Raw genomic sequence first — 23,213 nt, forward strand, 5'->3', positions numbered from 1 at the left:
CCATTGCTCTACAGCTTGACCCCGCAGTACGACCAGTCAGGCTCAAGGCCCGCCGGGTCCCATTCGCCCTGAAACCCCGTATAGACGAGGAATTGGACCGACTCGTGGAGCAAGGAGTGCTGGAGCCGGTGCCTAATGCCCCCTGGGAAACCCCAATCGTCGCACCCGTCAAGCCTAATGGTTCGGTCCGCATCTGCGCAGACTACAAATGTACCATAAACAAGGCCCTCATGGCCCATGCATACCCAGTGCCAGTGGTCAGCCATGTCCTTGCCACCCTGGCTGGGTCGAAAATTTTTGGCAAGCTGGACTTGGCCCAAGCATATCAACAGCTGCCAGTAGATGAGGCCACAGCAGAGGCACAGACGATTGTGACGCACAGAGGAGCGTTCAGGGTAAAGCGGCTGCAATTCGGGGTCAGCGTGGCACCAGGCATATTCCAGAATCTAATGGACTCTCTCCTTAAAGGGATTCCTGGTGTCACCCCCTTCTTTGATGATGTGTTGATTGCCGGGCCCACACCAGAGGAGTTTGAGGACCGCCTCCGCACTGTTCTGCACCGTTTCCAGATGGCGGGTCTCAAGGTGAAGCGGGAAAAATGTCTACTAGGAGTGCCTCAAGTGGACTTTCTGGGATTTATGGTGGATGCAGAAGGGGTTCACCCGACTGGGGACAAGGTACGGGCCATTTGTGATGCCCCAGCGCCCAAGAACAAGACTGAACTTCAGGCCTTCTTGGGATTATTGAACTTTTACCATTCCTTCCTTCCCCACAAGGCGGCGGTAGCGGAGCCCCTACACAGACTCCTGGACAAGCGGGCCCCTTGGGTGTGGGGCCAGCGCCAGGAGGCCGCATTCCAGGCAGTCAAGGACTTGCTTGTCTCAAACTCGGTCTTGGCACACTTCGACGAGAGGCTGCCGGTGGTGCTAGCATGCGACGCCTCGCCCTATGGCATCGGCGCTGTCCTGGGACACCAACTCCCGGATGGAAGAGAGGTACCGGTAGCATACTTTTCCCAGACACTCAACGAAACCGAGCGGAACTACTCGCAAATCGACAAGGAGGGTCTGGCAATCGTGAAGGGAGTAAAAAAATTCCATGATTTCTTGTACGGGCGGCCCTTCACCGTGGTGACTGACCACAAGCCGTTGCTTGGCTTGTTTGCCCCCGAAAAGCAGACCCCCCAAGTGCTGTCTCCTCGCGTCCTCAGGTGGTCAATTTTCCTTGCCAGCTACCAGTATGCACTGATTCACCGCCCTGGAAAGGCGATGGGCCATGCAGACGCCCTCAGCAGGCTACCACTACCGGAAACAGGCCCCGACCCAGCACCTGCACAAGAGGTTATGAGCCTGGAGCTGCTTCCTGACCGCCCCATTCAGGCACAAGAAGTTGCACACCATTCCAAGAAAGATAGGGTCATCTCCCGGGTCCTGGACTGGGTGTGGAGGGGATGGCCCAGCCGCAGCCCCGGGCCAGAATTCGCCGGCTACACAACCCGCAAACATGAACTGTCAGCCCACAAGGGGTGCCTGTTATGGGGAAGCAGGGTCGTTGTTTCCCAGCCCCTCCGCAAAAGGGTCCTCACAGCCCTACACGAGACACACCCAGGGGTAGTAAGAATGAAGGCCCTTGCCAGGAGTTATGTGTGGTGGCCGGGGATCGACGGAGAGATAGAGGCCTGGGTCAAACACTGCCAGGCCTGCCAGGAATCCCGCCCAGATCCCCCAAGGGCCCCAGTCCAGTCCTGGGAGTCCGCCCGAGCACCATGGTCACGCCTGCATGTGGACTTCGCTGGCCCCTTTCAGGGGAAAACATTCTTCATAGTGGTGGACTCCTACACCAAATGGCTGGAAGTCGCACTGGTACCGTCCACTTCTACGTCCGCAGCCATCCGGGTACTACGCAGGCTGTTTGCAACCCACGGGCTCCCTGACACTCTCGTCTCAGACAACGGGACTGCATTTACATCAGGAGAATTTCAAACCTTCACAGTGCAGAACGCCATCCGCCACATCCGTTCGGCGCCATTCCACCCTGCCACCAATGGCCAAGCAGAACGCATGGTGCGGACCACCAAGGACACCCTTCGCCGCATGACGCAAGGGGATTGGGAGTACCGCCTTGCCACATTCCTTCTAGCACAGCACAGCACCCCCAGCTCAACGATTGGCCGGAGCCCCGCTGAACTACTAATGGGTCGGCGCCTTGCAATCAGATTGGACCGCCTTCACCCCGATAGAGCTCAGGATGAGGTAGTGGTGGGGGAAGGCAGGAACCCCCGGACCTTCGAGGCCCAGGACCCAGTGTACGCAAAGAATTTTGGGGCAGGCCCTGCATGGGTACCTGCCACAGTCACCAGGGTCACGGGCCCCGTGTCGTACGAGGTGCTAACAGATGGGGGGCAATGCTGGCGCCGCCACTGCGACCAGATACGGCGACGATTCCCGGGAGAAAACCAGGAGGAGGAGGACAGGTCAGAGGAGTCCCAAGGGAACAGTGGGGCAGTGAGGCCCATAGAGCAGCAGGGGCAAGCAGGAGAGGCAGAATCAGTAAATACAGAGAGGACCCGCGAGGCCGAAAGGACACCGGAACCAGAACCACGACTGAGCGAGCCGGTTGCGCCAGACCAAACAGCCCCATCCTTGGAACACGAGCCAGAACCTGAACCCCGGACCAGGGAACACCCCAGGCCGCAACGCACACGTAGGCCACCGGCGTACCTTGAGGACTATGAATGCGACCTTCCGGGCAGGACTGGAACTTAGAGGGGAGGGGTGTTATGTACTGAGTTGAATAGGATCCAAACTGCAGCAGTCTGATTGGTCCTAGAACAATAGGCTCCAAAAGGCAGCAGTCTGATTGGTCCTAGAACAATGCAGCAGTATGATTGGTTAGCAGGAACCACCCAATCATGCTCCAGATAGAAGTGAATCCACAACCTGATTGGCCTACAGTAGAATCCTGGAATTAGCCAATCATGTGCAGCCCATTGTGTAAATAATGTATATAAAGCAGATACTTTGAGGGGACATTCATTCATTCCTCCTCACCACTATGAGCTGAATAAAGAGCATGAAATCACTTTGCGACTCTGAGTATATTTCAGAGAGGAAGCTGAGAAGAACGTAAGGTGAAGGGAAGTCAACCAGGTGCTGGCGTCCCTGAAGGACCTCTTAGTTGAATGACCCACTGTTCTCATGGGGATGGGGGTTGTCATGGCAACTGAAAGAAGAACCGGGATGCCCAGGCATGAGAGGAAGAGGTGATTCACTGAGTGACTGTCCTGTGGGCAGCTCCCTTTCAGCGGACGGTTTAGTGGGAACAGGCAGCTAGTGCAAGGGATGAAACTCCTGGTTTTCCTCTTCCCATTGATAGGTGAGTAACTTGCCACAGATGGGATTGTTGCTTGCTTAGCATGCGCTGCACCCAATCTGCTTCGGAACCAGGGGTGCTTGTGCTGGAATTGTCTCCTCAATATGGGGGATTTGCTAAACCCAGGTGACATTTACCAGTAATTGTTTCACCAACTTGCCAACATTCCAGCCAGACATGTTTATCAGCAAGGATGGACCTATCTTTCCATTTCTAGCTTTGCATTTTTCCATCCTTAGTTCAGCTTATCCACCTTTCTAAAGGTAAAGGTAAAGGGACCCCTGACCATTAGGTCCAGTCATGGCCGACTCTGGAGTTGCGGCGCTCATCTCGCTTTACTGGCCGAGGGAGCCGGCATACAGCTTCCAGGTCATGTGGCCAGCATGACTAAGCCGCTTCTGGCGAACCAGAGCAGCGCACAGAAACACTGTTTACCTTCCCGTCGGGGCAGTACCTATTTATCTACTTGCACTTTGATGTGCTTTCAAACTGCTAGGTTGGCAGGAGCAGGGACCGAGCGACGGGAGCTCACCCTGTCGCAGGGATCCAAACTGCCAACCTTCTGATCGGCAAGTCCTGAGCTCTGTGGTTTAACCCACAGCGCCACCCGCATCCCATCCACATTTCTAAGTCAGTTTTAAAAATTAAAAAAAAGAACTAATAATAATTTATCAGCCTTTTAGTGCAAGTTTCTTGTAATATAAATTTTTTTGGTAGGTGTTATTTTGTTGGAGAACTGCATTACAAAATTCAGAGACGTAAAGCTTTCAAAGGATAGCTGTGTTTAGATTTACATACTGGTTTATGACTTAGTTTAAACAGTCATAGCCTCCCCCAAAGAATTCTGGAAGCTGCAGTTTCTTAAGCTGCACATTGTTTCCCTAAATCCCGGAGGAAAGCATGCAGCCAATCAGTGCAGCTGGCTGCTGTGCGAATAAGGAGGAAAGGATCAGTCTATTTTGGTCCTCTCGCACCCTCAGATTTTTCCATCTTAAATTCAGTTACACACACACACACACACACACACACACACTCCTCGTGAAAATTCTTCAGCTTTCTAGTGTAAATTTCTCCTAAGCAGCACAATTTTGTACGCAGTTTTGACCCATGTACACATTTTTGCAAGCAATTTCTCATGACCAAATGCATTTTTGTACATTGCTTTCACTAATATATTTATTTTTATACACACCAGTATTTTTTGTAAATACTTTTGTATTTTGTATTTTTGTATTTGTAAATACTTTTGTATTTTGGTAAACATTATTTGACTGGAGAACTTGCATTGCAAAAAAAAACAACAACACAAAAAAATAAGTTATGTGCAACCTTCGACGGATCATTGTGTTTTGGTTCTCATATTATTTTGGAAAGTGTGAATTTGATGGATTCAGCTTTAAATGAGAAGTGCATTAGATTTCCTCCCCTAATCTCTAACTGACACACAGGTCACCTGCACGCTCCCACTACGATAAGAACACTGCAACACCTTGTGCTTCTTTTTAAATTATAGCCATTTTTCTAAACCTGGATATATCCACCTAAAAATGAGTATCTGCAAATTTTATGCAAAACCGCTCCTTCCCCACCCATTGATCTTTAAGGAATTGAGACGGCAATTCAGGGGGCCAGTAACAGCTGCACATCACGCTCTTGTTCCAGGGACGACTCCACAGATCAGCTCAAAAGCTGGCGACCCTGAGCATGTCTCCAGGAGTGATGAGGCAACCGGAGGCTCCTTTGGCAGTGATGAGAATGTACAGGTGTGGCCAGGTATGGGAGTACCAGCAGCATATGGCTTTTGTAGTGGGATGAGAGGACCAGCATCGATTATAGGCCTGGAAATCTTTCCAGGTGCTGCTTTCAGAATGTTGTCCAAGAAAGAATAGATAGGGAGATGACCCGCTGGCCCAGGGGCCAGATACTGCTTTCCTGGCTTTCATATCTGATCCTTGGGCTCTTCCCAGGTCACAGTCCTCCACAACCTTAGTTCACAACCTCCTTGAGTGTGTTAGCCTGTCCGCAGTGTCTTTGGTACACCTTTTTGCTTGCCTGAATGCAGAGCATGTTGGATGGATTTTGTAGGTATATATTTACTGTTCATCCTCCCTGTTACTCATGTGTGAGCAGAATGTTTAAAGTAATCAGTTTAGCATTTAAAACAATTAGTTAGCAGTTCAAAACATCATCCCTTGTGGCATTAGAGTGGAAACTTTGGAAGCAGGCTATGTAACCTTATTTTTATTTATCCAGGTTGTGGAAGCAGACTGGATTTTTCTCTTCCCCACTCTTAAGAAAAGAACCGTGCAACAGACTGTAAATCAAGGATAAAAATAGTGTTTTACTCACATAAAAGCCTTGCCCTCGATTCCAGCATTAAAAGTAATGAAAGGAAGGCCGGCAAACTCTACTTCTAGATTAAAAAATACACAGTTGAGTTAAAAAATGGAGTCTCTGCTGAAGCGGAAACCAGACAGATATCTATCTGCCTTGGAGGCATAGTGGAAAAGAGAGAATGAGTTCTATGGCAGGGAGAAGAAGATAAGATTAGATGCTTTTGACTTTTCCCCCATCAGAAAACTCAAGGGAAGTGACATCACACAGTGCCTTCTCTAGCAATCAGGAACTCTGTGAGTCTTAACCCCTTCATATCCTTATTTAGCAAACATGCATTGTTGGATTTGACTGTAAATTCCCACAGCATAGGGGTGTGTGATGAAACTAGCTTAGTGCACAAAGAGAAAATGCCCATTCATTGCTCTGCTCGCTTTTGCCTCTGGCCCCATCCACTCCTGGCATGTGGCCCCTGGAAAGCTGCCCTGAAGGGAATGCGGCTCTCCGGCTGAAAACAGTCTCCCACTGCTGTTCTATGGCTTGCTGTCCCTTTCCTCAGGATGCATGTTATGTACTGAGTTGAATAGGATCCAAACTGCAGCAGTCTGATTGGTCCTAGAACAATAGGATCCAAAATGCAGCAGTCTGATTGGTCCTAGAACAATAGGATCCAAAATGCAGCAGTCTGATTGGTCCTAGAACAATGCAGCAGTATGACTGGTCCGCAGGAGCCACCCAATCCAGCTCCAGATAGAAGTGAATTCACAACCTGATTGGCCTACAGGAGAATTCCGGAATTAGCCAATCATGTGCAGCCCATTGTGTAAATAATGTATAGAAAGCAGATACTTTGAGGGGACTTCCATTCCCTCCTCACCACTATGAGCTGAATAAAGAGCATGAAATCACTTTGCGACTCTGAGTATATTTCAATGCAAATAATTAAGAAACCCGGTGAAAAACAATCAGGGCTTCTGCTGCTCATTCCTCGACTTCCCTTTTGAGAAAACCTACATGAATAATATATGGCTTTCGTTTCTCTATTGTTGGGGAGAAGAGGAGAGCTGAGTAGCTGATCCATCAGAGGCTGTCCTTAGAGAGATATCCACCTCCGCTCTGATGCTCCTTGCCAGAGAAGGAAGCGGAGAGCAGAGAGAGCTTAACTCTCTACTGCTAATGTCTTAAAGCAAGTGAGATTGGATGCAACCACCAGTTGCAGAAGGAGGAGGAGGAGGGTTGGCCATCAGCTCAAGCTAGTAGCTAGGCTCTGGGTTCTATTGATTTGGCCTTACACCCAATAGAGGTTGGTCTATTAGGGCAGATGGGGCACTGCCCCACCACTTCTGTCTGCTCTCAGCCATCTCACCCTGCCCTTTGCTTGGGGAGGGGGTTGTCCCTGGCTGAAATATACTTGCCACTTTGCGTAGAAGGCACTTTGACAAGCCACCACAGAAGGCTGCGGGGAGAAGTGCCCCTTCAGCCGTTCCATTCAATGGTGACTTCTTCGTTGGTGACTCCTTTGGCTTCTAGGAGGGAGGTGAAACGGGAGGTGTATGCTTCCCCGTCTCCTGATGTTGGGTTGAATGGCGAGAAGCTGCTGTCGGTTGCAGTTCTGAGTTCCTTGGGGCCCGGAGCTGAAGCCTGGATACACGGTGCAAGGCAGCGGTGCGGCAGGTGGCGGTGCTGCGGTGCTGTGTGTGGCGGTCAGCTCAGCAGGATCGCACCTTTGTTGCCAGTGAAATATACTCGGAGTCGAGAGTAGATTTCATGCTTTTTATTCAGCTCATAGTGGTGAGGAGGAATGGAAGTTCCCTCAGAATGTCTGCTTTATATACATTATTTACACAATGGGCTGCACGTGATTGGCTAATTCTGGGATTCTCCTGTAGGCCAATCAGGTTGCGGATTCATTTCCACCTGGAGCTGGATTGGGTGGCTCCTGTGGACCAATCATACTGCTGCATTATGGGCCCTATTGTTCTAGGACCAATCAGACTGCTGCATTTTGGATCCTATTCAACTCAGTACATAACACTGGCTTTCAGCTTCCTCCTCCTCCTTAGTTTTAATGTAAAACTCCTCAGGGAGGAGAAGGATGTGGACAAAAATATACTGACATGCCTCCACCTGTCATTGGCTCTGATTCCACCTACTGTTTGGCTTCCTTGCCTTCCACCCTACCAGTCCCAACGGGCACCAGCCCTCAATGTATACACCAATGTAGACACCATATAACCTAAGTACTTCCTGCTCTGACTGGCAGCAGGCCTTTGAGGAACCAAGCGGAGGGGCTGTCAATCAACCTGCTAGCTAGCCGATCCTTTAAATAATGTTTTTTAAAAAAGGATGAAGGAGACTTTTTGCAAGCAAAGCATCTGCTGTGCTGCAGAGCTGTAGGGCATTTCGCACCAAGGCGATGCAGATTCTCTGCCAAGGAAATTGGGATTTTGCAGCTTGTGTAAATTAAACAAATAACCTCTGGCAAATCAACTTCATTTATAGGCACTGCAATGGTGAGCATGCTTTCCCTGAACAAAGCCCCACTGAGTTCAATGGGATTCACCGCCAGCAAAAGAAAAGAAAAAAGCTAATGCAATTCTAGGCTGTATCCACAGAGGTCTAGTGTCCAGATCAAGGGAAGCCATAGCCCCACTCTATTCTGCCTTGACCAGACCACACCTGGAGTCCTGTGTCCACTTCTGGGCACCAGAGTTTAAGAAGGATATTGACAAGCTGGAACATGTGCAGAGGAGGGCGACCAAGATTATCAAAGGGTCTGGAAACCAAGCCTTAGGAGGAATGTTGGAGGGAGTTGGGGGTGTTTTGCCTGGAGAAGAGGAGACTGGGAGAAGATATAATAAAGGTAAAGGGACCCCTGACCATTAGGTCCAGTCGTGACTGACTCTGGGGTTACGGCGCTCATCTTGCTTTATTGGCCGAGGGAGCCGGCATACAGCTTCTGGGTCATGTGGCCAGCATGACTAAGCCGCTTCTGGCGAACCAGAGCAGCGCATAGAAACGCTGTTTACCTTCCCGCCGGAGCGGTACCTATTTATCTACTTGCACTTTGACATGCTTTCGAACTGCTAGGTTGGCAGAAGCAGGGACAGAGCAATGGGAGCTCACCCTGTCACGGGGATTCGAACCGCCGACCTTCTGATCGGCAAGTCCTAGGCCCTGTGGTTTAACGCACAGTGCCACAATAGCCATCTTCAAATATCTAAAGGGCTGCCACATGGAAGATGGAGCAAGCTTGTTTTTTCCTGCTCCGGAGGGTAGGATCAAAATCAATGGATTCAAGTTACAAGAAAGGAGATCCCGGCTAAACCTCAGGAAGAACTTTCTGACAGTAAGAGCTGTTCGACAGTGGAATGGTCTCCCTTGGGAGGTTGTGGAATCTCCTTCCTTGGAGGCTTTTAAGCAGAGGTTGGATGGCCATCTGTCATTTGTGATCTAGTTGAGATTTCTGTATTGCAGGGGGCTGGACTACATGATCCTTAGGGTCTCTTCCAACTCTACAGTTCTGTGACTCTAAGCATGTGTAAGAACATGCAGATTAAGAAGTCACATTACCTGTTATTTTTTTAAAGCACTTTAACTCTCCCCCTGAACTAAAGTGACACTGCATAACAGAACAATTATCTCCACTCCAGAGAACATAAATTTGGATGTTCTTGCTTCCTGAAAAGTCTCCTCTCCCAATTTCCAGTCGTTTTTCTTTTGAAAAACGGTACACTTATATTTCAAAAAGGCAACTCTTAAATGTGCATTTAAAAGAGCTGTCGCTGGTTGCCTCCACAGGAGGACTGCGCTGCTCAGGTGTCGCCTTTTCGCAATCAACTGGAAGGAAAATTAAAACTGCGGTTCCACGTGACTATGGGTAGGCAAACCAAGGCCCAGGGGCTGGATCCGGCCCAATTGCCTTCTAAATCCGACCTGCAGACGGTCCGAGAATCAGCGTGTTTTTACATGAGTAGAATGTGTCCTTTTGTTTAAAATGCATCTCTGGGTTATTTGTGGGGCTTGCCTGATGTTTTTACATGAGTAGAGTAGAATGTGTGCTTTCATTTTAAATGCATCTCTGGGTTATTTGTGGGGCATAGGAATTCATTTATATATTTATTCCAAAATATAGTCTGGCCCACCACAAGGTCTGAGGGACAGTGGACTGACCCCTGCTGAAAAAGTTTGCTGACCCGTGCACATGACCTCTGAGATTGTTTTACTTTATATGGTAACGTCTATCTCTTTGGTCAATGAAATATACTCAGAGTCCTGCAGTGATTTCATGCTCTTTATTGCAGCTTGTAAAACAGTGATTGAATTGCCCCCCAAACCTCAGGCTTTTATATACATTATTTACACAATGAGTCCCGTCTGATTGGCTGATTCTGCTTCCCTCCTGGAGCCTGATTGGTCTTTTCCTGCAGGCCAATCAGTTGTTGCATTCTAGGATCCTACTTGCCTATTGTTCTAGGATCCAAGCTTAGTACATAAGTCAAGATTCTGAGTGTTGTCTAGGTAAAATAAAGGGACCCCTGACCATTAGGTCCAGTCGTGACCGACTCTGGGGTTGCGGTGCTCATCTCGCTTTATTGGCCGAGGGAGCCGGCGTACAGCTTCTGGATCATGTGGCCAGCATGACTAAGCCACTTCTGGTGATCCAGAGCAGCGCACAGAAATGCCGTTTACCTTCCCACTGGAGTGGTACCTATTTATCTACTTGCACTTTGACATGCTTTTGAACTGCTAGGTTGGCAGGAGCAGGGACCAAGCAACGGAGAGCTCACCCCGTCGCGGGGATTCGAACCGCCGACCTTCTGATCGGCAAGTCCTAGGCTCTGTGGTTTAACCCACAGCGCCACCCGCGTCCCTGAGTGTTGTCTAAGCAGAAGTAAATTCCATGGGAGGGAAATTTCCTCTGAACTCAAGAAGGGCGTTCTGGATCAGGCCAGTGGCCCATCTAGACTTCACAGATGCTTGGGGGAAGCATGTGAGCAGAGCTTGAGGAATGCTGTACTCTCCCCTCCTGGAATTTCCAGCAACTGGTATCCGATGGCATTACTGCCTCTGACCCTGGAGGCATAGTGTAGTCATGGATAGCCTTCTCTTCCATGACTTTGTCAAATCATCTTTCAAAGCCATCCATTGAATGTCCATCGCTGCCTCCTGTCGGAGTGATTCTCATCATTTCCCCCTCTGAATAATGAGAGGAAACTAGTTTCCCCTTCCAGGATGCAGAACATACTGTTATGGTTGAATTCCAGTTTTCAAAACAGCCATCCTTAATTCAGTTTCATTTTTACCCAATATATTGGTACCATTATCAAGCATAATTTTGTTTTGTCTTTTTAACTGGGGTTATATTTGACTCCAGAACCAGGTTAGGGAAGTGGTTTCCGCCCCACTTAAAAAACAACAACAACAAAAAAGAGTAGGAAGAGCAAAACAGTTAGAATAGCAGAAGATTTTTATTTTTTTTAAAAAAGAAGAAAACAGAATAAAACCTTTTAAATTTTTAGCCCAATAAAATTGAGCATAAAGTAAGCAGCAGTAAACTTGGCAGTAAGAGTTTAGTAATAAAATGTTCACAGCAGTAAAAACTTGCTGGAACAATCAGATCTTCTATTGCCTGCAGAAAGCCAATAGATTTTTAAAAGAAAGAACATTATCTCTAAATGGCAAGACATTCGTGGAAAAGAGAGATTGGGAACTGGTAGCCTTTCAGTATTTTCTTTTCTTTTTAAAGCAGGCACATACCGAGAACAGGAAATGACTAATTAAAGGGCCAGTAGGAGGGAGAAACCTCACCAGCACATACTGAAAAGTCTGCTGCTGAAATTGTATTTTAATGGTGGGGTGCAGTGCAGTGAATCATCATGAATCAAGTCTGAGGAAAGACTGGAGAACAACACAGAAAACACTGGAATAAAATGGATTCGCCAGCTATGCTGCCTTGTATTCTCTCTGAAAACTGAGCAAATGAATGAGGCAACAGCTGATGTGGTAATCAGTGATGGTCAGAGGAGGTGTCGCTAAGGCTATCTATTAACAGCTTCCTGTCCTATATAGTACCGTAATTCTCCAAGTGTGGTTGCTTATGGCAGTGGTCTTCAACCAGTGTGCCGTGGCACCCTGGGGTCCCTTGAATGATGGTCAGAAGTGCCGCGGGCAATACAGTGGTACCTCGGGTTACATACGCTTCAGGTTACAGACTCCGCTAACCCAGAAATATTACCTCAGGTTAAGAGCTTTGCTTCAGGATGAGAACAGAAATTGTGCTGCGGCGGAATAGCAGCAGCAGGAGGCCCCATTAGCTAAAGTGGTGCTTCAGGTTAAGAACGGACCTCCGGAACGAATTAACTACTTAACCTGAGGTACCACTGTACTGGCTTCTTTCCCTCTTTCCTTCCCTCGCTCCTCCGATGCCCTCTCGCATCTCAGCCTCCCAAAGGCTTGTGCTGCTGTTTGTTGCAGGAGCCCTGGCTGCAAGCTCCCCAGGTGAATGGTGCCTCTGGGGCTGGCCAGGGGTTGCTTCCCAGGATCCTATGGGGCAGTGTGAAGAGGCACCTCTCTTTGGGGAAGAGGGGGGGAGCTCAGAGACCAGGGCAGCAGCTGCGACTGCCCAGAGGACTCCCAAGGAGAGGGGAGAAGAGAGGAGGCTGAGGGAACACTCCACAAGGGAGGGTGTTCGAAAAGGGGTGAGGGGCTGCCAGCTCTGCAGGCAAGGGGTGTGATAATATACTTGGAGTCGCAAAGTGATTTCATGCTCTTTATTCAGCTCATAGTGGTGAGGAGGAATGAAAGTCCCCTCAAAGTATCTGCTTTATATACATTATTTACACAATGGGCTGCACTTGATTGGCTAATTCCGGGATTCTCCTGTAGGCCAATCAGGTTGTGGATTCACTTCCACCTGGAGCTGGATTGGGTGGCTCCTGCGGACCAGTCATACTGCTGCGTTGTTCTAGGACCAATCAGACTGCTGCATTTTGGATCCTATTCAACTCAGTACATAACAGGGTGACATAACCACAAGGGTGCCGCAGAAAGAATGCAGTTGGTCAAGGGAGCCGTGGACCCAAAAAGGTTGAAAACCTCTGGCTTATGGGATGAAAACAGCATCACCATGCACAAGTGTGAAATCCCAAGGTTTGCAGAAGTCCAAAAAAGATTGCAAGGGTAGGAGGAATTAAGGATAGGGCACCTCCCCCACCCCCAGCAGCCCAGTTAGGACCAAGTATGCTCAGTGAGCATGGGGGTAGGGAGCAAGGGGGATAGTAACACTAGGGAGGGCCTGGCTGAGTGGCTAAAACACTGAACAGCAGCAGCACGTCATGCTGCAACAATCTGTTGCAGTTTCAGTTACGTCTCTAGGGAGTCTCAACAATGATAGGTCAGGGCAGGTCATGTGATTCTATCTGACCATTATAAAAACTTCTAGGTTAGACTCCCTCCAAAGCGGTGGCTGTTGTGTGTATTCTGCAACATGTTACGGACACAATAATAATGCACTAGTAGCAAATTTATACTGGGCTGCTCACACATCATTTTGCTTTACACTAGTTGACCAGTGACGTTTGCCCAGTCTTTTGCCCAGTCAGGAGAGGCCATCTTGCAAAAGTGCAACAAATACAGGACAAGACAAAGAAAAACCCTAAAATGGAATGATTGTGGTTTTAAAAAGTAGCAAGATCAGAGCAGGAAGTTATTGGGTGTGCGCTAATTGGAAACGAAGCAGAATGGGTCCCACTCAGAGTTAACCCACTGAAGTCACCAGGCCTAAGTGGGTCATGTCCATTATTTTCACCGGTTCTATTCCAGTGCTTTTTTTCTATAAAAAAATTAAATGTTTAGGGGTACTCTCATTTTGACTCAAGAAAACCCCCATTTTATAGTTCAAATCAGGGAAAATAAATGCAGTAAATGGATAAAAGTACAAAGATTTACAAATGTTTGGGGTATGCGTATCCCTGCGTACCACCCCCCAGAAAAAACACTGGTGTACTCTGAGTAGGATGGGCATTGGGCGCAACAACCCTACATCTGCTTTTGCGAGGCCCTAGCTGTGTTGAAATGATCACTCATAAAGGTCCACAAACTGTAATAAATGTACAATTAAAAAAGTACATTTGGAGGAGCCTTCAGTTGGAGCTGGGTCCCGTGTTTAGATTTTTGCCCCCTCAGAAATTCTGATTATTGTATGACAGTTCTTCCCTCCGCTCTGCAGATGGTGCGAGCGACTCCCAACGCATCATTGGGGGCTACATAGTTTCACCCCACTCTTCCAAGTACCTGGTCTCTTTGAAGAGGAATACAGGCTACCATTTCTGTGGTGGAGCCCTCATCAGTCGGAACTGGGTCCTGACCGCCGCCCACTGCAAAACAGGGTAAGGAGCCAAAGCACACTGCAGAACATCTGAACGCTCTCCAGGTCCATCCATCGGGCATCCTGCATTAAAATAGGTTGGTGGGAGCCGGTCAGAAATAGGCAGCACTGATTTGGAAACGGTGCACAAACTCAAAAGCACATCAAAGGTTCGAAATCCAAAGCAGAAAGAGATGTTTCTTCTTGGTTCTGGGTCTCTCTTGCCTCCTTGCTAGCTGGGGAGGGAACTCTGTTGCAACAGAAAAATAAAATGAAGGCTGTGTGAGTGTCTGGAGGCAGTTGGAGGATGAATGGCAGCTAACAGATTGAGGTTGAATCCTGACAAAACAGAAGTACTGTTTTGGGGGGACAGGAGGCGGGCGGGTGTGGAGGACTCCCTGGTCCTGAATGGGGTAACTGTGCCCCTGAAGGGCCAGGTATGCAGCCTGAGAGTCATTTTGGACTTGCAGCTGTCCATGGAGGCACAGGTCAATTCTGCGTCCAGGGCAGCTGTTTACCAGCTCCATCTGGTATGCAGACTGAGACCCTATCTGCCCGTGGACTGTCTCACCAGAGTGGTGCATGCTCTGGTTATCTCTCGCTTGGACTACTGCAATGCGCTCTATGTGGGGATACTTTTGAAGGTGACCTGGAAACTACAACTAATCCAGAATGCGGTAGCTAGACTGGTGATTGGGAGCGGCCGCCGAGACCACATAACACTGGTCTTGAAAGACCTACATTGGCTCCCAGTATGTTTCTGAGCACAATTCAAAGTGTTGGTGCTGACCTTTAAAGCCCTAAATGGCCTTGACCCAGTATATCTGAAGGAGTGTCTCCACCCCCATTGTTCTACCCAGACACTGAGGTCCAGGGAACCCAGCAGAGGGCCTTCTCGGTAGTGGCACCCGCCCTGTGGAACGCCCTCCTACCAGATGTCAAAGAGAACAACTACCAGACTTTTAGAAGACATCTGAAGGCAGCCCTGTTTAGGGAAGCTTTTAATGTTTGATGGATTACTGTATTTTAATATTTTGTTGGAAGCTGCCCAGAGTGGCTGGGGAAGCCCAGCCAGATGGGTGGGGTATAAATAATAAATTATTATTATTATTATTAGTAGTAGTAGTAGTAGTATAAAGATCTGCCTTGCTTTCATTGCATCCTGCCTCCATCCATTCATCTCTGACCAATCATGGACAAAAGCCAACCACCCCTATTTTTTCTGTATCAGTGGCTGAAGGAAAAGTTTGTAGAGTAGTAATTTAATGGGAAAGGAGCATGAAGCAGCAGGTGGATCGAGGAAGAAACCTGAGAAAAGTGGACAGCTTTTAGCCGGATTCCCCCCCCCCCCCGTTGCCAGTTTTACAGCAAAGTTCTTCCTACAAATTAACTCGTGTCTTATATGGTTCTGGAGAGGTTTCTACACTACCCATTTGCAGTAAGCCCAAAGACATATCAAGATCTGACATTCCTGCATATTAGACCCCTGCCTAACCCAAATTTAACATGTTTGCGATAAATCCACCCTCATCCCGTTTTCTTGCTCCTCTTTCAGAATCCATCAGATGCTGATTGTAGCTGGGGAATATTCGCTTTCCACGTTTGAAGGCACGGAGCAGATCTTCCGACCTGCCCGCATGGTGGTCCACCCAGAATACAGCGCCACTTCCAAAAATGCAGACATCATGCTTATCAAGGTAATAAAATCTTCCTGGCTGTCAGAACGGGGTCAGGATTGAAAGGAAGGGAGAGTTTCAGCTGGAATTGTGGAGGGCATGCCCAAGTGGGCCAGGATCCATAGCCTGCTGGCCATATCTTTGAAAACAGTGACTTTTTAAATTTGTAATTATGTGGGGGACTGAAAAACAAAGAAAACGGAGAGACACCAACCATGGGCATAGCCAGGATTTTGGGGAAGGGCAGGCAAAGTTGTTCAGCTTTTTTTTAGGAAATCAAAGCTGTTGAGCTGGGGAGGGAAGGGGGAGGAAATGAAGCGATGGGCAGCCTTTCATGTGAACAGCTCCAAATCCTTACCTAGTTTGGAGTGAGGCATCACTTATTTTTAGTTTTGTGCAAGCACGGTAGATCACAAAAGGTGCATGTGCACATGTAAACAAATCCCCATGTATCTCAGCTTTCCTGGCTTGGAGCAACACACACAAACACAAACAACATATGGCTGCTGTTTTGTGCAAATCTGGTAGACTGAGAAACTTTTTTTTTTTTAAAGGTTTGTGCTCACAGGTAAACAGAAACCAGTGTGTATTCCCATAACGACCTCAGGCAAGGCCGGCCCACCCACAAAGTGGTGTGAAGCCTCATGGATGCCTCCTGTGACAGCCCCATCTCTGCCAGAGAAGCGGTGCCAGTATAGGTGCTGGTTTCCTGTAAGGTCTTGCGAGATCTCATCAAAGTCTTGCAAAGAGAGCAATGTCAAGGAGAGCAAAAGATCTCATGAGATTCAGGTGAGATCTTGCAAGCTCTTTCAGGGAATTGGCACCACTGCCCAGGGTCTTGCAGAGCCAGGCAGAGCCCCAGGCCAGGTAGATAATATTACCCCCCCCTTTTTTTTACCCTTGGGATAACTGAAGTCTTATAAATAAGTAAGTATATAAATAATTTTCACAAAAGTTATGCTGACAAATAATTTTATTTCAAGGCTTGAACCGTATCTGCATATAAAGACAAAATGGAAAATATAGATATACAATAGTGCTTTTTAAAAATACATAGGGAAAAGGATTATTTTAAGTATTTACATTTAAAATTGCTTTCCTTTCGCTGCCAGCCCCAGGGAATCCGCCCACCACCACCACCGCTTTTGCACCTCCGTGTTTGCCCCAGTGCATCCCCTGTGATTGTGAATATGCTGACCGAGGCCCCCTTTGGAATCAGAGGTGGCACAGAGGTGGTGAGTGGTGGCGTGGCAGAGCAGGGCAGCACTTCCTGTTTTGCCTCAAGTACCAAAATGGGACATACCTGACCTCAGGATCCCAGAACTTACAGCTGTTATTTCTGAAGGAAGGAAGGCCAGGACCCACAGCCCAGGTGGGGCTCGCTAGCTTAGGGAGGCGATGTGCAATTCCACAGCTGGAGAAGGCTCAGGCGAGGGTCAGGTGCCTCGTCAAACCCAGAAGGCGTCCTGGCCAGGCCTGCATCAGTATGCCAATGAATCAAATTCCTAGCATTTATTCATTTCTACAGGGTTTTTTTTTTGGGGGGGGGGGGTCCCCTCCTAAATCTATAATACCCTCGTTATCACAGCTGTTCCTCTTCTTCTGCCTCCATATTGTTTTTGCCAGCTTGCTTGCTGCGATGTAACAGGCTGTATGTAACAGTATAACTTCTGTTTCAAAAAACAATTCAACGCATCTGTGCTGGGCAAAGAGTCAATGAGCAAGCATTAAATTTACAGCCTACAGTGCACTGAAAGAAAATATTATGAAAATGATGTATAGGCGGTAGTTAACGCCAACTAAACTTTGTAAAATGTATAAAATGAAAAATAAGGAATGTTGGAAATGTAAAGAAAAAGAAGGGGATTTTTACCATATGTGGACATGAAAACATTCTGGAATATATATATATATAAATTGTTAAAAAGCCAGAAGTGTTTTTACTGGGTATAGCAGGAGAAGAAATTCCTAAAAGAGATCAAAAATTATTTATGCATGCAACCACTGCAGCAAGAATTTTAATAGCCCAAAAATGGAAACAACAGGAGTTACCAACAATGGAAGAGTGGCAGACGAAGATGATGGAATATGGCGAAGCTGACTGGTTAAAATCCAAAACCAGCGAGATCAAGTTTCCAAAAAGATTGGGGAAAATTTATACAATATTTGAAGGACAATTGTAAACAGTTAACAACATTGGCAGGAATGATTGGAAAAGGCTTATAAGGTTGAAGATTCTACCTTTTTACAGATAAATTAAATAGGACAATAGGAAAGGGAGGAAATTAGAAATGTGATGATATAGCAAATAAATAAAGTAACTATGAGGTGGGAAGGGGGGAAGTCAATGAGCTCAAATGAGCTTGAGTTTATGTGAAAAAACAAAGACTGTATTTATATGTTATAAAATGGAAACTCAATAAATATCATTTAAAGATAAAAATTTTAAAAAGTCAATGAGCAAGCAGGCAGTGGCATCTGCCAATCCACTCTTGACTGATGCTGCACCAGTGTCTGGGCTTGAACAAATGGCAACTGAGTGAGAAGGTTGCAATGATGAAGGAGGTCAATGGAGCTGCTGCTCAGGTGTGGGTTCTTTGCATACACCTGAACATGCCAACCATTGGCACCACCGGCCCAAACTGGAGGGTCTGCATCCGGGTGAGATTGAATTGATGGAATAAGTGACCTGCCCCCACCCCCATCCCTTGATGTCTCAAAACAGCTGAACCGGCCGGTGGCCTACAGCCCCTTTGTCTCCATCGTGCCCCTTCCCCAGCAAGGAGCCACGGTCCGGGACGGACGTTTCTGCCAAGTCTCCGGTTGGGGTTACACCACTCCCATCGGGGGCAGGACATCGGACACTCTGCGCAGCGTCCACCTCCCCATCATCTCCACGTGGAAGTGCAACAGCTCCTCTTCGTACGCTGGGTACATCACCAGGAACATGATCTGCGCCGGGTTCAACACCGGGGGGAAAGATGCCTGCCAGGTAAACGCCGGTGTCCGTTTAGCAGAGGAAGTTTGGAAGACTAAACGCCTCTTTGGAAAACTGATCAGCTTAGTGCAGGGAGGGTGGGCTGGGGTCTCAGTCAGAGGCAGTAACACTTCCTGAATAGCAGTTGCTGGAAACCACAGGAAGGGAGAGGGCTCTTGTGTTCGAATCCTGCTTATGGGTTTCCCACAGCCATCTGGGTCGCTTCTGTGAGAACAGGAAGAAGAAGAAGAGTTTGGATTTGATATCCCGCCTTTCACTCCCCTTAAGGAGTCTCAAAGAGGCTAACAATCTCCTTTCCCTTCCTCCCCCACAACAAACACTCTGTGAGGTGAGTGGGGCTGAGAGACTTCAGAGAAGTGTGACTAGCCCAAGGTCACCCAGCAGCTGCATGTGGAGGAGCGGAGACTCGATCCCGGTTCCCCAGATTACGAGTCTACTGCTCTAAACCACTACACCACACTGGCTCTAGGAGGCTAGACTAGCTGGTCCATACTCTAGTCTAGGAGGATAGACTAGCTGTTCCATTGGCCTGATCTTGCAGACTCTCCTTATGTTCTCAAGCCTGAGAGCCAAATGTGGCCCTCTAGCTCTTTTTATCTGGCCCTTGAGACTCTCCCTAGCCACATCCCCTCTCTGCCAATAGGCTGGAGACTCCATGCCACCCCTGGGTTTTTGGATATGAAAGAGGGTTCTCCTCACCCTGTACTGTACTTTCCTGTTATCTTCCAGAATGGTGTCTGCGTTGATTGAATCACCCCCACTCTGTGCCTTTCAGAAATAAACCTTTCCCTGCTGCCCACCTTCTGCCTTTCTCCTTCAGCTGTGATTCATCTTGAGAAGGGCTTAATTCCAAGGGCAGATAATCCAGTGCTTCCTGCTTTACCAGTCCCAGTTTTCCTGCTTGCCCATAAATTGCTGTTCTCATCTTTGACAGGTTGGGAGATCCCTTCTTGAAATGTTCTTCCAGGGAGCTGATGATGTTGCTGTTCTTTGGGGTTCACCCCCTCCCTCTTTCCTAGCAATTAAATTTTGGAGGCAATGACTGCACACTTCCATGCTCAGTCATGCACCTAGACACATATTGTTGCATGCCACCCTAAATATATACTACCCAAACCTACAATGGAGGAGCTTACAGCATTAGCACCCCAAATCCAAGAGGGTCTTCCCATAGTCACAGGCTTTGATTCCAGCAGAAATCAGGCATGCCTTTGTCACTCAGCTGCCCAGCCTGCAACCTGCTTCTAGCTTCTAGTACACACACAAAGGTAAAGAGGTACCTTTAGTACACACACAAAGGTAAAGAACGTGGGTGGTGCTGTGGTCTAAACCACTGAGCCTCTTGGGCTTGCTGATCAGAAGGTCGGTGGTTTGAATCCCCACGATGGGGTGAGCGCCCGTTGCTCTGCCCCAGCTCCTGCCAACCTAGCAGTTTGAAAGCACACCAGTGCAAGTAGATAAATAGGTACTGCTGCAGTGGGAAAGTAAATGTGGTTGCACCAGAAGTGGTTTAGTCAGGCTGGCCACATGACTCAGAAAGCTGTCTGTGGACAAATGCTGGCTCCCTTGGCTTGAAAGCAAGATGAGCGCCGCAACCCCATAGTCATCTTTGACTGGACTTAACCATCCAGGGATTCTTTACGTTTACCTTTTTTGCACACACCCACCCCACACTGGCTTTTGCCTTTCTACCTTTCACAACATTAACACCCCAATAAGGTCTTGCTTCTCCCAGAGCTGCAGCCTTGGGTTCAAGCAGAAACTAAGCATGTCTCTGTCTCTCTGTTTTCCGCCTGCTTCTAGCTCTCATGCACACCTCAAGTCAGACCAGCTAACGGCTAGTTGAGAGAGGGGGCCCACCTGTTTGTGTTCGAATCCTGCACAGAGCCACTTCCTTTGTTACCTTAATGGCCCATACTTAGGAGCCACTACCAAGAAACTTGTCTGGCCATTCCAGCAACTGGATCCTAAAATGTGCCACTCTTCCTTTTGAGAGTTATGCTTCCAACAGGGACCAGGTGGGGATGGGTTGAGACTTTAAAAGAGCTTTGTGAAATTACTTTTTAAAAATGTAGTTTGCTTTTTAATATAAAGAACCGATGGATATTAGCAGCTGCTTTGACAAAGCTTTAAAGCTAATTCTCTTCACTGTGTTTCCACCCCCCCCCTTTCTTTCTCCCACCAGGGCGATTCTGGGGGCCCCTTAGTGTGTGAAGGGCGTGTTTTTGGGATTGTTTCCTGGGGCCACAGCTGTGCCAGCCCCAGATACCCAGGTGTCTACACGGCAGTCTCCAACTTCCAGAAATGGATTTACAAGACCATCTTCAAGAAATAAACCTGCCATTCGGTCCCTGATGATCAAATAACCAATTCATAGAATATATATGTATATATATCTTGAAAACAACACAAATGACTTGTTTTGTTGAGTTACATATTTAAGTAACTTCAGACCCTGGGATTAATCTTCTCTCTCTGCCCCACAAACACTTTAAAAGTCCAGTGTGCATTATTTCAGTTGTGAAACACACCATTAATTTAGGTCCTGAATATCTGAAGGAGGACCTCCTTCTCTACAGACCCTCTCAGGAGTTGAGTGTGGGAATGTTGTGGATAGTAGGAGAGGATATATTGATTTAAATATTATCCTTCCTCACTCACACTAGTGAGCTGGTAACAGAGTACAGTGGTACCTCAGGTTAAGTACTTAATTCGTTCTGGAGGTCCGTTCTTAACCTGAAACTGTTCTTAACCTGAAGCACCACTTTAGCTAATGGGGCCTCCTGCTGTCGGAGCACGATTTCTGTTCTTATCCTGAAGCAAAGTTCTTAACCTGAAGAACTATTTCTGGGTTAGCGGAGTCTGTAACCTGAAGCGTATGTAACCTGAGGTACCACTGTACATTCCCTTGTATATTGCAGGAAGCAAGTTGGTACATTCGTCTGAATCTCTTGAGTTAAGCAATCCAATCTGGCTTGTCCATATTGGGTTTGTTCCTGGTAAATCCCCTTTGTTCCCTCTTAAAAAGATTAAAGACACAATAATCTTCTTTAAAAGTGATGATAAGAAGTTTACTTACATTCAGTTCACAGTAGGTTCCCTGAAGTCAACCTTTAGCTTGTAGTTACAGAAGAGAGTTCATCCCATATGGGGACTGAGCCCATGTGCAAGAGTATCAAGAGCATCAAGAAGTTGAAGAAGTCAGGGGTCAAGAGGAAGGTGGCTGCGTGACCAGCCCTTTTATGGGGTCTGCCAGGGTCACACTCATCTACCTGGTCACACGCAGGGGGAGGATGCTCCAGACAGGTGGGAAAGGAAGTCCTCCTGGCTGGGGTAACATCCCCTTGTGGGTCCACTCTGGGCAAACAGGAAGTGTTGTACTTGCCTGCTTATGTTTCATCCCACAATGAGATCAGCAGAGGGGGTGTTCTTGGAAGTCCCAGCACCCTCCAAAGCTCAGGGAGTGGCAGCCCAGGAGAGGACCTTCGTGGTGGCAGCCCCTAGCCTGTGGAACTCCCACCCCATGGAAGGGCATCTCCCACCTTCAAAAAGTCCCCATATTATGCAAAAGATGCATCCTTTTACACCTCAGACGTATAATTTCAGGAACCAGCCTATTCCTGTGATTGTTTTAAGCTGCTTTAATAGTAGTGTGATGGCCTGGGAATCAGATTCAGAGGCTGAACCTGAGGAATCTCAGCCTGCACAGGAGTCCCCACCTCCAGGACCGACTGAGCCGGGGCTGGGGCTTGAACCTGAAGGGCCCTCACCTGTGCCGGATCCTCAGGAGCAGACACCAGCTGAATCTGCTCTGACTCCAGAGGTGATCAAGGACCCATTGCCTGCAGGTGCTCCACTCTCAGCCTCCTCAGGGGAAGGTGAGGTTGCCTCTGGGTCCAGTAACCCTCCAGCCTCTCCTGAGCTGCAGAGGCTCAGGGCAGAGGGGTGGAGGGAACTAAGTTCTCGCAGGAGGAGTGCTCGCCTCCAAGCCAGGAGAGGCAAGTCACCTGTGGACCAGAGCCGCCCTATGCCTCAGAGGAGATAAAAGCCAGCCAGCCCAGTCCCAGGTTGCAGGAGCAACACTGTTGGTAACCTGTTCCTGCCGGCACTGTGTCCTGCTCTTCTGCCAGAGTTCCTGAACACACCTGACTCCTTGCCTTGGACCCTGCTTCAGCCTTGATGGACAGCCTCCATACCACACCCTTGACCTTGGACTGGACTTGGACCACACCGCATGGTAACCCCCAGGGACCAGCACAAGTAGGTTTTTAATTGTTGCAACCTGTTCTCTGGTGAATGGCAAGTAAGAACTCAAAACGGTCACCAACATCTTCCTTCCTTTTCTCCATGCCAATGGGAATTGCAGACCCAAACACCCAAAGGGCCTCAGGTATATTATTATTATTACATTCCTATCCTGCCTTTCCTCCAAGGAGCTCCAGTCAGTGTACACAATTCCCCCTCT

The 23,213-nt window shown here is 48.1% G+C and overlaps 2 protein-coding genes across 2 annotated transcripts in view; both read left to right on the plus strand.

Annotated features, from left to right (window-relative positions):
* LOC309347190 (trypsin-3-like) overlaps positions 1-21,083 on the plus strand; it is a gene marked incomplete at both ends in the record, with an annotated part of 25,533 nt that extends 4,450 nt beyond the window's left edge. Inside the window, 5 exons of the mRNA XM_081871531.1 lie at positions 5,035-5,145; positions 13,937-14,096; positions 15,630-15,771; positions 18,476-18,742; positions 20,934-21,083. Coding sequence (XP_081727657.1) covers positions 5,035-5,145; positions 13,937-14,096; positions 15,630-15,771; positions 18,476-18,742; positions 20,934-21,083 — 830 coding nt within the window. The remainder of the gene's footprint in view (positions 1-5,034; positions 5,146-13,936; positions 14,097-15,629; positions 15,772-18,475; positions 18,743-20,933) is intronic.
* LOC309346951 (chymotrypsin-like elastase family member 2A) overlaps positions 1-23,213 on the plus strand; it is a 207,434-nt gene that overhangs the window by 99,558 nt on the left and 84,663 nt on the right. The window lies entirely within an intron of this gene.

This window comes from Podarcis erhardii, assembly GCF_964252035.2.
Source record: "Podarcis erhardii genome assembly, chromosome: 7".
Taxonomy (NCBI): Eukaryota; Metazoa; Chordata; class Lepidosauria; order Squamata; family Lacertidae; genus Podarcis; species Podarcis erhardii.